This window comes from Marmota marmota, unplaced genomic scaffold, assembly GCF_001458135.2.
Source record: "Marmota marmota marmota unplaced genomic scaffold, marMar, whole genome shotgun sequence".
Lineage (NCBI taxonomy): Eukaryota > Metazoa > Chordata > Mammalia > Rodentia > Sciuridae > Marmota > Marmota marmota.
Genome location: NW_026000082.1, coordinates 37,942,312 through 37,958,879, shown reverse-complemented (window position 1 = coordinate 37,958,879; position 16,568 = coordinate 37,942,312). Strand labels below are relative to the sequence as shown.

The 16,568-nt window shown below is 50.2% G+C and overlaps 2 protein-coding genes across 5 annotated transcripts in view; one reads left to right on the top strand and one right to left on the bottom strand.

Annotated features, from left to right (window-relative positions):
- Window positions 1-10,792: 10,792 nt before the first annotated feature.
- On the bottom strand, window positions 10,793-13,854 carry Tex46 (testis expressed 46). The gene is made up of 2 exons (XM_048782726.1): window positions 13,663-13,854; window positions 10,793-11,391 (listed from the first exon to the last, which is right to left on the bottom strand). The coding sequence occupies exons 1-2, from the start codon at window positions 13,852-13,854 to the stop codon at window positions 11,092-11,094; spliced, it is 492 nt and encodes a 163-aa protein (XP_048638683.1). The 3' UTR covers window positions 10,793-11,091.
- A 2,096-nt stretch (window positions 13,855-15,950) lies between these two features.
- The window catches only part of Kdm1a (lysine demethylase 1A), a 62,456-nt gene continuing 61,838 nt past the window's right edge, over window positions 15,951-16,568 (top strand). For 2 of the 4 annotated variants that reach the window (XM_048816100.1, XM_048816099.1), the window contains exon 1: window positions 15,951-16,450. In XM_048816100.1, coding sequence (XP_048672057.1) covers window positions 16,103-16,450 — 348 coding nt within the window. In that variant the 5' untranslated portion in view covers window positions 15,951-16,102. The remainder of the gene's footprint in view (window positions 16,451-16,568) is intronic. The other 2 variants (XM_015485541.2, XM_015485542.2) reach the window with 2 other exon arrangements.

Sequence of the window (16,568 nt, the reverse complement as noted above, 5' to 3'; positions counted from 1 at the left end):
GCACATCCATTGATTTTAGTTGACACCAAAGATCAATACACTTGCCTTGTTAGCCCTAGACAAGGCCACACACTGGAATTACCTGGGGGGGGGTCTTTTTAAAACCACTAGTATTGGGTCCCGGGTTCTCAGGACTGTAGCCCAGATATCACAATGTGTGCAGTGTCCTCGGTGATTCTATTGTGTGGCCAGGGTTGAGAACCACGGCCCCAGGCCCGCGTGCCTCCAACTTCACTGCACATGGGACCCTCCAGGGGGTTCCGCTAAACTGCGGGTTCTAAGCCAGTGGGTCAGGGTGGGACTGGCAGTCTCCGTTTCTGGCCATCTCCCAGGTGATGCTGATACTGGCCTGAGGACCACACTTTGAGGAGCAAGACTCCTTGGCAACTGATGGACCCCATCACCCTCCTCGTTATAATCTCCTTTGGCTGCGCTCAGAGCTGGGTTTGTGAATGGGCCGAGGCAAACCTGGACCTTCTGTGGCCCCCCTTGTCCAATCAGCTGAATGATTTTTCTGGAACTCTCTTTTGTGTGGCTGGTGAAACAGGCTCAGAGATGGGAAATGAAAGATCACACAGCAGGTTTAGTGATGGGGATGGTGCTAGGACCCAGGCCTTTTCCATCCTACCTGGCTTCTGGGTTAGCTGTCACCCAGCTCAGAGAGGCCTGTGCAGTCGGCCTCAAGGTCAAGGGTATTGACAATGTGCACACACACAGATGAGTGCTTCCTGGGACTGTTGTCCCACGGAGCAGGTTTTATCCTGTCCCGTTTTACTTCCAAGGAAACTGATGCATGAGGTCTCCAGGAAGTAGGAGGACTGAGATTTGGACCCAGGAGTCTCCCAGACAGGTGGGCCTCCAATCTTTTGTTCCCATCTATGAGGTCCCATGAGGCAGGAACTGCATCTTAAAGCTGACGCTGACTGGCTCCGTTAACCCCCTGCAGGGCCCTGAGCCCCCGGCTCATGGTGCCCTCCAGTACTTTCTGGGGGGTCCTCCTTTGTTCTTGCCCTATCTCTGGAAGCAGCCAATTTTACCCTTGGACAGCAGGGCCAGTCCTGGCAAATTTAGCCGGACCGGAATCGCAGCCTGTCATACAGAAAGATGGCCACGCGGTGGCAGCAGATGCCCACCTGCAAAGCCGTGGGTCCCTCCTTCAAGGGACCCTTTACTGGAAGGCTGCTCTTCCTGCACGCCCACACCTGGCGCTTTCCATCCACCAACCGAGACCATCCCCCACACCAGCCAGGTAGGAAGCCATCATTCATCCTCATGGAGACTAGAGACTGAACTCCCATGGCTGCCTCCTGTTCTTTTGAAAAATTCCAAATCCTTTAATGTTACTCCCTTTAATGTCCTAGACCTTCTCTTCCAGGAAGAAGGTAATTGTCACCACCCTTAACATCAGGGTTGTTAAGAAAGAAGAATGTGGCTGAAAAGGAAAGATAAGTTAAACTTTAACAAGGAAGATTATTTTCCCATAAGATATTGAGCATTTTCCCCATTTGATCTTTGATTCACTGACTCCCCAGTAGCTCACTTCACAGTCATTGAACATGCGCTTCCTGCCTGGGTCTGGGGAAGGGAATGATGGCCAGGCAGACCTAGTATCAGATATTGTCAACACATGTTCACTGAGCTCCTACTTGGGGCTGGACACTGTTCTGGGTGCTTCTGGGATACCTCAGAGAGCTTGTCTCCTGGCAGGAGCAGCAGGTGCATAAATTAAGTGGTGTGCTAGACAGTGATACATGCCGTGGAAAAGCAAGTAGAGCTGGGTAGGAGGGCTAGATTATAGTGTTAAATTGCCTGGCTGGGGTGGGCCTCATAAGAGGCACATCGCTTGAAGGAAGTGAAGGTGTCCACTCTAGGGAAAGCAGAGGGAGTGTGCTCCTGTTAGGGGAAGAGTACTTTGCAGATGAAAAGAAAAGCAAGAAGACCAATGGCTGGAGCAGACTAAGACAAGGCAGAGTAGTAGACAAGGTCAGGAAGCATTGGGGTAGGGAGGTTGTGGAACCTTCTAGAATACAGGAAGGACCCTGGCTCTTCCACTGAGCAGGATGGGAACCTTCACAAAGTTTGGAACAGAAGACTAGCATGATCTGACTCACCTTTTCAAAGGCACAGTGTATTAGTCTGTTTTCTGTTACTGTAACAAAATACCTAAGGCTGCGTACTTTATAAAGAGGCTTATTTAGTTCACAGTTTTGTTTTGTTTTTTTAGAGTATTTTTTAATATTTATTTTTTAGTTTTCGGCGGACACAACATCTTTGTTTTTTGTATGTGGTGCTGAGGATTGAACCCGGGCTGCACGCATGCCAGGCGAGCGCGCTACTGCTTGAGCCACATCCTCAGCTCCTAGTTCACAGTTTTTAAAACTGAAAGTCCAAACAGCATGGTGAGCTCCCTTACTGTGTACAATCATAAATCATGGCAGGAATGCAAATGTCAGGGAAAGATCACATGACAAGACAGAAAGCCAGAGAGAGGCAAAGGTATTAACCAGGGTAACCCAGAACTATACTGATTCTTTCAAAGGACAGCACCCCAGTGACCCAATCACTTTGTACTAGAGCCTGCTGTTAAAGGCTCCACCACTTGCAGGCCTGTATTCCCAGCTACTCCCAGGCTGAGGTAGGAGGACCACAAGTTGAAGGCCAGCCTGGGCAATTTAGTGAGATTCTGTCTCAGAATAGAAAATAAAAAAGGGCTGAGGGTACAGATAGCTCAGTAGTGGAGCACCCCCTGGGTTCAATCCCCACTACTACAAAAAAAAAAAAAAAACACCATGTGCCAACATCACCACCCTGGGAGTCAAGATTCTAGCACATGGACTCAGGGGTCAGGCACAGACCATCTCTGGCTTCTGTGTTGAGACGGGTGGGAGGCAGGGAGTCCAGTTACGAAGCTGCCATGCATGTTCCGGTGAGAGCCAGTGACTGGGACCAGCAGCAGGTGTGAGCTTCGGAGGCTGACGTTCTTGAAGGTGCAGCTGGGGGGGTCTGTGCTGCGTGGGAGTTGGGTGCGGAGCAGGAGGGTGGTGGGGAGGGGCTCCACGGTTGCTGTCCTGTACAGCTGGGAGCAGGGAGGGGGCTTTCCCTGCAAGCCAGGGACGTGGGGAGCAGGCGAGGGAGGACCCCGAGTTCAGGGCTGGCCACATGAACGGTGAAATGTCAGGGTGAAGCTGGGAAGCAGGCAGGCGGGCACCTGCATCTGGAGCTGAAAGGTGGGCACCAGAAGGTGCGATCTAGACAGTGTCTGGCCTGTGGCATTAGAAGATACTCAAAGCTATCACCAAGGAGTGAGATGGAGAGAAGGAGGAAGCTGAGGACCGAGCCCAGAGGCCCCGGAGAGGTTAGTCCCTGGGAAGGTGGATTCCACTAGGTCAGGTGGCCCAAGCAGCCTTCACTGGGGCGATGCAGAGGCAGAGGGTCGGAGCTGACCGAGGCCTGGGGACCTCCAGCCTCCCCTTGTGCAGCGCTGGAAACAGGCAGGACATGGCTGGAAACGCCAGCGTGTGCCCTGGAAGGGAACCCCTCTTGCCACTCGACCTTTATAGGCAAGTCAGTATCAGTGTCACCAGCAAAGCACCTGGTCTGAGCTCAGGGAACCACCCGCAGTGCTGAGGGCACCTGGGACCCTGTGGGAGGTGGAGACCGGCTGGACTCACTTCTGCTTTAGGGATGGAGCCCCTGAAGACCCCCCTCCAGGTTCTAGAGCCCCTAGAACCTGGAAGGAGCCCCCAGGGTCTCCAAAAGGATGCAAATTGTCTGACACAGATCCACCCGCTGGCTGAGGTGTTCACCACATGTGAGCCCCCCTACAGGAGTGGCAACCCTCAGGGCTGACGACAGGGATCAGTGGTTGCTGGCAAACCTGGAGGAGACTTCAGAGAAACAGAGAGGCCTAGAGGCGCAGCGCAGAGGCACAGCCTGATCCCTCCGGCCCTGGAGACCAGGTCACGTCTGAGGAAGGAGCCGAGGCTCAGCCAGGGGTGCAGCCCTGAGCCTCTGGGCTTCTCCTGCAGTCGCTCCCTGGGCTTCCTGACTTGGCCCAGGGTGACATTGCCAGTGTGGCTACTCTGTCATCTGGCCAGCAAATAGTCCCCAGCTACAGGGCTATCCAGCACAAGCTGAGCTGGCGATTCATGGTGACCTCCCTGGCAGGGAGAACCCTGGCTGTCGCTGTGGTGATTTCCTCCAAGATGGCTGAGCCACTGTGGATCGTGGAGTCCACCTACCCGTGGGAGGACCATCTGCGGAAATGGTGAAACCCACACAGAGTAGACCAGGCGGGAGAGTCACAAAGCTATCAGGAAGTTGTGTACGCAGGTGGCCCTATGTCCAAGGAAGGAACTGTATCCAGGGCCCAAAACAAGTGGTTCTGACCCAGTGAAGGCTGCTTGGGCCACGTGACCTGGCGGAATTCACCTTCCCGGGGACTGACCTCTCCAGGGCCTCTGGGTTTTGGTCCTCAGCTTCCTCCTTCTCTCCATCTCACCTCCTTGGTGATAGCTTTGAATATCATCTAATGCCACAGGCCAGACACTGTCTAGATTGTACCTCTGAAATGTGGTTCAACATCTTTTGCCAGCCTGCCCCAGTACCAGCCATGCCGAGGACGGGAACATGGTCACGCGGGCCCAAGACTCAGAAGTTTCTGCCACTGTGGCCACCTGGGAGTATGCCCTTGCCATGGTCAGAAAGGGAGACACCATGCGATCCCCTATAGCTGGGCATGGTGGGTGGGGTACTGGGGGTGACGTATTCAGTACTATAGTCGCTCCGCGTCCCAGGCAGCTGCTAGAGGCTATTCAGCAATGCCCGTCCACAACTGGAAGAGGGTGGGAGCTTATTTGACCCTCCACCTGGTCTGCTTCGTTGAGACTGCTTGCATATGTTCCTGCTAGATCAGCTGGGGTCTGTCCTGCCCCCAGACCTGCCAGATAGTCTGTACTTGTTCTAGAGTGTTGGCCTCATAGGAACATGCCAGTCTCCATTCTGACCTCAAAGCTAACCTCTGGGGAATCACAGAAGGTGGCCCCAGGGCAGAGGAGACCTATTGCACAAGCAACCACAGCCTCAGAGGAGATGGTGGGAATGGGACTTCAGGGTGAAGGCGGTGGGCTGGGTGGTGGCTCAGCGGCAGAGCGCTTGCCTAGCAAGCGTGAGGCACTGGGTTCGGTCCTCAGCACCACATATAAAAATAAATAAATGAAATAAAGTTATAAAAAGAACTAATAAAGGGCTGGGGATGTGGCTCAAGCGGTAGCGCGCTCGCCTGGCATGCGTGCGGCCCGGGTTCGATCCTCAGCACCACATACAAAGATGTTGTGTCCGCCAAATATTAAAAAATAAATATTAAAATTAAAAAAAAGAACTAATAAAAAGGAAAAAAAAAAGGTGAAGGCAGTGTCAGGGTTGACCACCCAGAGTGGATATCCATCAAGTAGTCTACCAAAAAGGACCCAAAGTCATGTCCACCCAGTTTTCCTTCAACCAGCCAATGGTCAGATTCAGTATGGACTCAAAAAAGGAGGGGTGATTGGGTGCAGACTCTGGAGACCCGAGTCACATGGCTCTCCTGCTCCTGGGTGCTACAGGGTGTGACAGGGAGGGACTGACATGCCTGCTCCTTGAGTCATCCATTCCCAGGCTTGACCGGACCTGCCAGGTGCAGGTGACAAGGGTGGAGGAGCAGTTCCAGGTCAGCGGGGCCCCAGCTGTGAACAGCGGCCACTGTCAGATGGTGTCTCATCAGGAAGTCCCAGCCCAGGACAAAGAGGATCCTGGGAGCCTTTAGAGTCTGGGAGCTGTCCCCCTGGTGGCAGAGATCAGCCACCCAGATGCCGAAATCATGTCCTTGGCAGGCAGAATCCTCACAGCCACCACTGACTGTGGACTGCTCAGAGCCACGGGGTATGGGGCCTCAACTGCCTGGGGCCACCGAACAGTGTTGCTGGTAAGTAATATGACACCACGGGCCTCATTCATAACAGGCTAAGACAGGCCCCCAGGCCACCTCAGACCTCCATGGGGTTTTGCTATTGTGGCAGGCCCAGACCTGAGTCTAGGGCCCCAAAAGGATGTGACCATCACAACATCTTGATTAGCTTTATTACTATTAATATTCCAGATGCTCTCTGCAAGATCAGTGCCTTATTTTGCCTCACATGTCACATACAGATCAAGTTCATGGTCGAATTGTTCTGTTTCCGCCACGGGGGGAACATACATGGCTGTTCTCCTGATGGTCCAGTTCCACTCAGCAAGACCATTAGCAATGGCGGGTTGAAACTTGCACAAAAGCGACTATTTACAAAGATCGAGTGGGCTATAGGGGACCCCCAAGGATGGTGCAGAACCCCTGAGCAGGAAACCTGTGGAGATGCCACCAGCCCAGGCCCAAAGGGGACCTGGAAGGAAAGAGTGATAGAGAGAGCTCCCAGGGGCACAGCTAGCCCACACCAGCTGCCGCGGGCCTTCAGGAGGGAGCTGGGGAGGCAAACACCCCAACCTGCTCCTTCCTCCTGCCTTCTTCCAGAGACCCCCATTGGCCAAACCCAGCTGGAAGCCATGGGGCAAGGGGACCCAATGATGTCAACCATTCCCATACAGTGTTCCTGGAGAAAAGTCAGGAAAGGGCTGGAGAGGGGACCTGAGGCGCAAGTCAGGATCTCTGACACACAAGGGAGGGTGCCATTTTAAGTAGGAGGGGTCATCTGAGCCAAGACCTGGATGGGTGCAGTGGCTCATCTGCTAGTCTGAATATGTCTCCTAAAATCTGGTAGAAACTTGACCTTCCATGTGACAATATTGGGAGGCGTGGCCTTATGGGAGGTGTTTAGGTCAAGAGGACTCCTGTCTCATGATGGATTAATGCCATTAACAAAAGGCTTGACAGGGCTGGGATTGTGGCTCAGTGGTCTAGCACATGCGAGGCTCTGGGTTCGTTCGATCCTTAGCACCACATAAAAATAAATAAATAAAATAAAGGTAGTATTCTTTTCTTTTCTTTTTTTTTAAAGGCTTGACCAAGGCAGTTTGTTTCTTCTTTCCTCTTTTTCCCTTCCACCTTCTGTCTTGTGAGGACACGGCATTCCCTCCCTCTGGAGAGTGTGGAGGTCAAGGTACCATCTTGGAAGCAGAGAGCAGATCCTCACCAGGCACCAAATGTGCCACTACTTTGATCCTGGACTTCCTAGCCTCCAGAACTCTAAGTAATAAGTTTCTGTTCTTTATGAGTCATCTAGTCTCAGGCATTTTCTTATAGTAGCACAAACAGACTAAGACAGAATTTGGTAGTACAGGAGGACGTCACATACAAACCCTTCAAAAAGCAGAAGCAGCTTTGGAATGAGAGATGGATAGAGGCTGGGCCAAAGGAAGGCCCCACTGTAAAAGCCTGAGCTGCCGTGAATAGAGCATGGACGGCAGTTCTGGAGAGGGTACAGAAAAGGAGCCATGGGAAGGCCCTTTCTTCTCAGAGATGACTTACATGTTGTGACAGTCATGCTGATTCTGATTAGGTCCCAATCAGAAATGAGGAGCTGGGTATTGGAACCCAGAGGATAGGCCATCCTTGTTATAAAGTGGGAAAGAACTTGGCTGAATTGTGTCTGTGTCCCGGGACTTTAGGATGTTTGGCAAATGGTATCTTTGAGCTGTAAAGGGCTCAGGATGTGTGGCAAGGTTTCTCTTAATCCCTTATGGCAAAATGGGAGACAAGAAAAATGATTTAAAGAAGAGGATGATTTATAATTAAAAAGGAAGCAGACCATAACTATTTGAAAATGTCTTAGCTTGGCAAAGTAAAGACAATGTGTATGAAGGAGAAAAAGCTGGGGCTGGGGTTACGGCTCAGAGGTAGAGCGCTCGCCTAGCATGCATGAGGCACGGGGCTCGATCCTCAGCACCACATAAAAATGAAATATATTACGTCTGCTTATAACTAAAAAGTAAATATTAAAAAAAGGAGAAAAAGCCAAGAGTATAGCCAAGCAACTGTATGATAAGGAGACAGTGTAAATAGAAGGAAACCAGCTGCTTTATAAACTTTGTATTTTGTTATAGCAGCAAAAACAGACTCATACACCCTCTCATCCTAACAACAATTCTATAAGATCCGTGATCTTACTCTCCCAATTACATAGTCGAGGTGGCAGAGGACAGTAAGAATAAATGATGTAAAGTTGTGTAGGCTCACACAACTGAGAGTTGGGACAGTTTTTTTCTTTTTAAGACAGGGTCTTACTGTTAGGTTGGCAGGCTTCCCTTCCCCCTCCCTTTTCATGGCAGCTGGGGGCGGGACCTAAATGGCCAATCAGAAGCTGAAATGGCACCGGGACCACCAACCACCATGGTTGCTACTGAAACAATAGCCCTGTCATCTCACATCAGCTCTGACCAACCCAGTGACAGACACCAACCCCTAAACTCGGGCTTGGCCAACCTGCTGTCAGTAGCTGCAATTTAGATGGCCTAGGCCCTCCCACCTCCAGCTTCCCTAATTAGCATTGTTCTTGGCCCCTCCCACCTGCGACTTCCCCGGCCCTCACCCTTTTGCTGACGGGTGAATCTCGTCCAGAGCGCCCCCCAATAAACCTTCTTTTGGTGCCTCATTCCTGTTCCGTGGTTCTCATCTCATGCGCTCCTTTCTGCTCTCTGCTTACTGTGCTGGCCAGGGTGGTTTTGAATTTGTGGACTCAAGCGATCCCCCTGCCTCGGCTTCCTGAGTTGCTGCACCATTCCCAATTGTAGAGGTGGGATTCAATCCCAGGCAGTTTAGCCCCAGAGATCTGGCCCTTAAAATATGATACAAGAGCATGGCAGAGAAAAGGCCAGAACACATAAACCTGAGATCCACCTTCAGAGTTGTTATTTATTGAGCACTGACTGTATACTAACCACTGGGTTAGATGCTAGGAGGGGGGTGATTTTTAGTGGGACAGCAATGTGGCATTAGGCCACACTGAATCACAGTGCGATGACTTCCTTCCCAATTCTCCTAATGGAGAAGCCTCAGCTTGGTGCTAGTCTGTCTCTCAAACTCTTGACACTTGGTTTTCTCACTTTCTAACCCCCAAATTCATAGGCTCTGGTTAGATCAAATATGATTTTATTTTTAGTGTCTTTATTTTTACAGTTGTGTGCTATTTAAGTGAATCACACTTTTTTTTTGTTTACAGAGAAATTGCCACTTATTTTTTTCCCTTATGGATACATTTATGGAAGAAAGAAATAGCTGATTTAAAGGGACAATACTAGGGGCTGGGGATGTGGCTCAAGCGGTAGCGAGCTCGCCTGGCATGCGTATGGCCCGGGTTCTATCCTCAGCACCACATACCAACAAAGATGTTGTGTCCGCCGAAAACTAAAATAAATGTTAAAATTCTCCAAAAAAAATAAATAAATAAATAAATAAATAAAATAAATAAATAAAGGGACAATACTAAGGCTGGAGACGTAGGTTGGTGGTAGAGCAGTTGCCTAACATGTACAAAGTCCTGCGTTGAATCCCTGGTAAGGAGAAAAAAAGCACGGACAAGGTTGGGTTACACATTCAGGTGGTGCACAGCTATGGCAAAATCACAAAAATGGTACAGAAATAACCGATGTTTAGAATATTTAGACATACTTTCTTTTTTTTTTTTTTTTTTTAATATTTATTTTTTAATATTTGGCGGACACAACATCTTTGTATGTGGTGCTGAGGATCGAACCCGGGCCCCACGCATGCCAGGCGAGCGCGCTACCACTTGAGCCACATCCCCAGCCCCTAGACATACTTTCTTTGTTTTGTGGTACTAGGAATTGAACCCAGGAGTGCTTTACCACAGAGCTAAATCCCCAGTTCTTTTTTGATTTTTTTTTTTTTTAGTTGTTGATGGATACAATACCTTATTTATTAATTTATATGTGGTGCTGAGAATCAAACCCAGTGCCTCACACATGCCAGGCAAGTGCTCTACCACTGAGCCACAACCCCAGCCCCTCTTTTTATTTTTTCTTTTGCTTAGGGCCTCATTAAATCGCTGCTACTGGCCTTGAATTTGCAATCCTCTAGCCTCAGACTCCAGAGTTGCTGGGATTACAGATATACACCACCAAGAGCAGATTGGGGTGTGCAGAGGAGTAATGGAGGCGAAGAAGGGCTGGGTAGGGGTCAGGTCGGGGGGACGTGAACACCAGGGGAATCAGTGTGGGTTTCATTCTGTCGACCACAGCAGCAAGACCCGGGCATAGGCAGGGAGCACGGTCAGAGTCGTGCTTGGCAGGGCTCCTCTGGCTTGAGTGCAGGTGGGGGCTCAGGCAGCAGTGGGGAGACCCCGGGGGAACAGGACCTGGGTGGGGTAGAAGGGGCCTGACTAGGAGGACTCAGGAGCCCCAGAGGCCTTCAGGCTGCACCATTAGCCACCCGGCAGGCTGGCTGCATAGAGGTTTACCCTCCAGAGATGGCCTTTCAGTCTGTCCTCCTCTTTCCCCCAGGTGCCTCTCCAGTGTGACTCACTGAGAACGTTCAGTGACCTCCTGGGCTCTACTGAGTGCTGGGGTTTGGATGTCATTTGTTCCCATGTTCTGGGGGCTTGGTCCCCTGTGCAATGGTATTGGGAGGTGGTGGAGCCCCAAGGGAATTGGGACCCAAAGGGGGAAAGTCACTTTCTCAGTTCCTCTGGACTCCAAGTTTCCATGACCTGGGCCTCATTCGAGGCGAATAGGTCACTGGGGGCACTGCTCTCGGAGGAATTAACGCCTCTCTCTGGGAGTGGATTAGATCTTGGGGGACTAGAACAGTTATCTCAAGAGAGGTTTGTTATAAAGCAAATTCAGCTTTCTCAGTGCTCTCCTGTACTTACTTTCTCACCATGGGATCTGTCTTTTTTCTCACTTGCCATGTGATGCCATCTGCCATGAGGCCCTAGGAAAAGCTGATATAAGCACTATACTCTTGGATCTCCAGAACCGCGAGCTAAATAAACCTCTTTTCTTTATAAAGTACCCAGTCACCAGCATTTTTGTCATAGCAACAAAAAACAGACTAATACAATGAGTCAAGGTAACATCAGCAGAAGCTAGCCCACCTCAGTCTCATTAGGTGGGGGAATTGGAAGTACAATCAGAGAGGATGGAAAACGTGGACTCATGCCTCCTCGTTTTGTCTTTCTTCGTGGGGAAATTTCGATGTCTGCTTGATCGCTTGGGGTGATTCAATTTATTCCATATGATGAACATCTGATTTTCCAAGACCTTCAGCTTTAGTTCACTGAACAAAAGCCGTTCAAGGATCTTGTCCTGGAGCGCAAAGCAGGCCTGCAGCCTCTCCACTTGTTTTGTGTTCAGGTTATTGTTGTTGGGGTGGGCTTCTGGAGTCTTTGAATTTATGGCCTCCTCCTAAGCTCCCAACCACCAGAAAAAGGGAAAAAAATGGTTATTCATGCTCATCCCTTCTTGCTCCATGCCCTCATCTTAACCAATTCTCTCACCTGCTTCAAAAGGAAGCAGTTTTGCCATCTTCTGTGAGTGACAGTGGGGACCCAGCAAGGGAAGTTCACTTTCTCGAGCCACATGGACCCCAAACTCCCAAGACCTTTGGTTGCCTTTGGTTCATAGGAATGATCTGCCAATTGCAGAAGACATAAAGTCCTTAACCCAATACATCTGTCCCCAGAGTTTGTTTTTCCAGTGTGCCTCTCGGAGCATTTTGTCAGGGCTCATGGATCCTTCAATTGCCAAGTCTCAGTGCTCTCATAGAATGCTTCCCCCCCCCCCCAAACTTCTTGGGTGAAATTCTTTTTTTTTAATTTGTTGTTGTTGTTGATGGACCTTTATTTTATTTATTTATATGTGGTGCTGAGAATCGAACCCAGTGCCTCACACATGCTAGGCAAGTGCTCTACCACTGAGCCTCAACCCCAGCCCCATTGGATGAAATTCTTTATTTTAGTTTGGTTTTATTTATTTTTATATTCACATGGTGCTGAAGGATCGAATCCAGGGCCTCACCCATGCTAGGCAAGCGCTCCACCACTGAGCCCCAGCCCCAGCCCCAGTCCCAGCCCTGCCAACATGCTCTGATCTCAATAACGCTCATTCAGTTTTGCTGTCCTCTTCCCCTCAGCTAATAATATCACCTGATCCTTATTTTTGGATTCAACTACAAACTACTGGTATTTAAAACCTTTTAATACAATTTCAGGTGTGCAAAAAAGTAATTATCATAACAAATATCTGTGTTCCCACACCAGTTTAAGAAGGACAATATCACAAATAGAATTAAAATCTCCTATGGGCCCCTTCTAGAATATTCTCCCCACCCCACCCTTAAATATCGTCTCCTCAATTGTGATCCTGAGCGTGTTTTCTCTGCAGTACTTGGGATTGAACCTAAGAGTGTTCTACTGGTGAGCTACATCTGAGCCCTTTTCATTTTTTATTTTGACACATGGTCTCCTTAAATTGCTGAGGCTGGCCTTGAACTTGCAACTCTTGTGCCTTAGCTTCCCGAGTTGCTGGGTTTACCGGTGTGTGCCACCGGACCCATCTGTAATCCTGAATTTAGTATTTACTTTTTCCCATACATTTTTAAATCAGAGGCTATTTTGCCTCTCCCCAATGACATGTGACAATATCTGAAGATAATTTTGGTTGTCACAAACAGGGTGGGGGTGTGATGCTGGAGTCTTTTGGGTAGAATCAGGGTACTGCTAAACTTTCTAATGCACAAGACAACTGGACAACAAATTATGCTACCGGGATGTCACCAGTGTCAAGGTCGAGACCTCCTCCCTTAGAATACTTTCATTACACATATACATCTATAGACAATATAGGATATTGTTTTGATTTTGTTGTTCTGGGAATTTAACCCAGGGGTGCTTTACCACTGAGCCACATCCTCAGCCCTTTTGTTTAATTTTGAGATAGGGTTTCACTAAGTTGCTGAAGCTGGTGTTGAACTTGTGATCTTCCTATCTTAGCCTCCAGAGTCACTGGGATTACCTGTATGCACCACCTTTTCTGATACTATATAAAAGATATCTGCTATAGTTTGGACCCGAAATGTGTCCCAAAGATTTGCATAGCAGAGTTAGTTCCCAGTTATTAGGAGATGGTGGAACCTTTAAAAGGTGGGTCCGAGAGAGGTTTTCAATTCATGGGGGGATATCCTCTACCACACCCCCAAACAGAGGCCTAAAAGTGATGGGTTGCCTGATCATGGAGCCTGAGACAAAATAAACTCTTCTCTTTATAAATCGATCATTTCAGGTATATATTATACAGACACAATGGCATAGTCTACACTAGGTGCATTTCTTCTGTCTTTGTGACTGTTCTCTAGAGTTGTACCTATGTTGGCACTTGTATCTCTAGCCATTTGAAATCATTCCACTTAGAGTAGCCCATACCATGGTTGAAGCATGTGGACTTCAAACATGAAGTAGGAGCATATACAGGTCACTATTTTACAGTTAAGACCACTGAGGCCTTGTGAGGGACATGTTTTGTCCACCATCACTAAGAGGTATCTCCAGGGCAGGGACTCAGAACAGTTTTAAGTTCCTCAGTCTTCCCCCATCATCCTTTCACTGTCCGGCCCTCCACTCCCCAATCCAGCAGAATATCCTATAACCCTCAGCTGATGCTAAATCCCATCTTGCTCACCTGACAGTTCTCTGAGGAGGTGGGCTTGAGTTCATACTTGACCAGCCAGTTGCTAAGCAATAGTAGAAGGAATAGGAACCCAAACAAAACTGGCTTATAGCTTATCAACCAAGCCACCAATGCTCCCAGGGTGCCCGAGGAAGCAAGTATGGCAAGGAAATTCCTAAAAACAAGCATCAGTTCCCCCAACATTGTGGCATGGAAGAACACGGGCCTTAGGACCCTGCCTCAGTCCCCTCCATGACAGGAGGCACAGCCACTCACTCCTGAGTCATAATTAGTCCCTTCCCCCCACCCAGCTGCTGCATAACAATGTTAACTACACCTATGTCTTAAGCACTCACTGTGTGCCAGACTCTTTGACAGGCAGTTTTCAAGCATGTCTCATGACTTCCTCACAACCGCCAGGTGATGCACACCTGGAATCCCAGTGGCTCAGGAGGCTGAGGCAGGAGGATGGTGAGTTCAGAGCCAGCTTCAGTAACTTGGTGAGCTCCTAAGCAACTCAGTGAGACTCTGTCTCTAAATAAAATATAAAAAAGGGGTGGAGATGTGTCTCAGTGGTTAAGTGTCCCTGGGTTCAATCCCCAAATCAAATCTCAAGCTTTATCAGATTGTTAAATGTGCAAACCAGTCAGGTCGACCCACAGGGTTTAAGACAAGTTTCAACAGCCTGCCACCTCAAGTTCCATGTCTCACAGGTAACCAGTTCTCAATCTTCCAGTTGTTTCCCTGGCATTTACCTTTATATTCCTAAACATTATGCTTATACTGTTATTTCTTGATTTCTCGACTACCATTTATTCTGGGATGGACCTTGAGGATTTAGCTCTTACTTGGCGCCTCCTCTGACCCTGCCCTCAGCCCCTCTCTTCTCTCTCCCCCCTCCAATCTTTTTTCTCCATGCTCTCAGTATAATTCTATCACTTTAGTAAAACAATATTCATTGTCTATGTTCATTATGCCACATCAATATGTTGTGCTGTGATTACATTTTCTTTTTTGCATAGCTTTCTTTTTCTTCCTGGATTAGTTGTCTCTTTTTTCCCCCCTTCCTGTTTACTTAGTTGTTTGTTTTTAATTTAACTTCATTAAGTACAGTTTACAGTAAACAAATACACCTATTTTGCATGCCTAGTTCATTGAGTTTTGCTGAAAACTCACTCCATTCAAGCCTAAATCATTTCCATTCCTGGCTTTGATAATCCCCTCCTGGTCTTTGGCTGTCAACCCCTACTCTTATTTCAGGTGACCACTGACTGGATTTTATTCCTAGAGAAGAGTTTTTTTTTAAACCAGTTTTTTTTTTAATTTTATGTAAATGGCATAGTTTTGTTTGAAAACTAGTCTTTGAAGAGATAGGTGACTTAAAAAGGCAGATTTATAGCCGGGTATGGTGCGGCATGCCGGAATCCCACTTACTTGGGAGGCTGAGAGGCAGGAGGATCAGAAGTTCGAGGCTAACGTGGGTAATCAATGAGACCCTGTCTCCACAAAAATAAATAAATAAATATTTAAAACAAAGGGGGGGGGATGAGGATGCTCCGTGGAAGCGTGCCCTTGGGTTCAATCCCCAGGACCTTGGGCAGACAAACAAGCTTCTATCTGTGTAACAACTGGAAAGAAGCTCGAAGAACACAAGAACTGTTCCGTTGCATCAGCAAGGGATTCCTTGAACAATTAAATGAAAACTCCGCCACCACCCCCGGACTCAGCGTCGTCGGGAAGACCCGACTGGGGCGTAGAGCAGGAGGTGGCAGGGCGCGCGGGCGGAGGACGTGAAGTGCGGGCGAGAGCGCGGCAGGAGTGGGGCGGGGTCCGGAGACCGGGGAGAACACGAGCAAAGGCTTGGGGACGAGGAGCAATTCCACGTGGACTCCACCCTGGATTTCCTAACTCCCCTCCGTCTTATTAACACCGAGACTCGTGTGCCCTTCACAAGTTCAACCAGTTACACTTCCATGTGCCTTCCCCCCACTAGACTGTAAGTTCTTTGAAAGAATAACTTCATGAGCATTAGTAAATATTGGTTGAAAGGACGAAAGAGCCGGGGAAGGAAGGAGTGAACGATGCAAGTCTCTGGAATAAAGAAAAGGTGGCCTTCGGAGGTGCAGTTTGGTCTAGGAGCGCCTAGAGCACTGTCGGGGCTGGATGCAACTCCCAAGGCTGAGGGGGCGCTCTAGACCAGCCTCGGGCTCCAGTCCATGGCGTCGCTCTAGCTGCAAAGCCGCCGCTCTATGGCAGCGGGGGCGGGGCCGGGCTCGGGCGCGGCTCCGGGCCTTTTTGTCCCGACTCGGCGGGAGCGCGCGTAGGACGAGCGTACGCGGCGGCTGTTGGAGGCGCTTGGAAAGTGTGAGGCGCAGCGCGGCGCGGCGGCTCCGGACCCACGGAGCGACAGACCGAGCGGCTCCGGCGGCCGTCGGCGGCCCGGCGGCCTGAGATGTTGTCCGGGAAGAAGGCCGCGGCGGCGGCGGCGGCGGCGGCGGCGGCGGCTGGGACGGAGGCCGGCCCCGGGGCAGCGGGCGGCGCCGAGAATGGCTCCGAGGTGTCCGCGCCGCCCGCGGGCCTGTCGGGCCCTGCCGAGGTCGGACCGGGAGCGGCCGGGGAGCGCACTCCCCGCAAGAAGGAGCCTCCGCGGGCCTCGCCCCCCGGGGGCCTGGCCGAGCCGCCGGGGTCCGTCGGGCCTCAGGCCGGGCCTACGGTGGTGCCTGGGTCTGCGACCCCCATGGAGACGGGAATAGCGGAGACCCCCGAGGGACGACGGACCAGCCGGCGCAAGCGGGCCAAGGTGAGGCCGGACCGCTCCCTACCCGGGGGTCCCCGCCCCGGGCCGTCGGCCCCGCGACCACCGCCTCGCCTCGGCGCACGCCCGCGCCGCAGCCGGCCGGGTGGGGAGACGAGGGGGC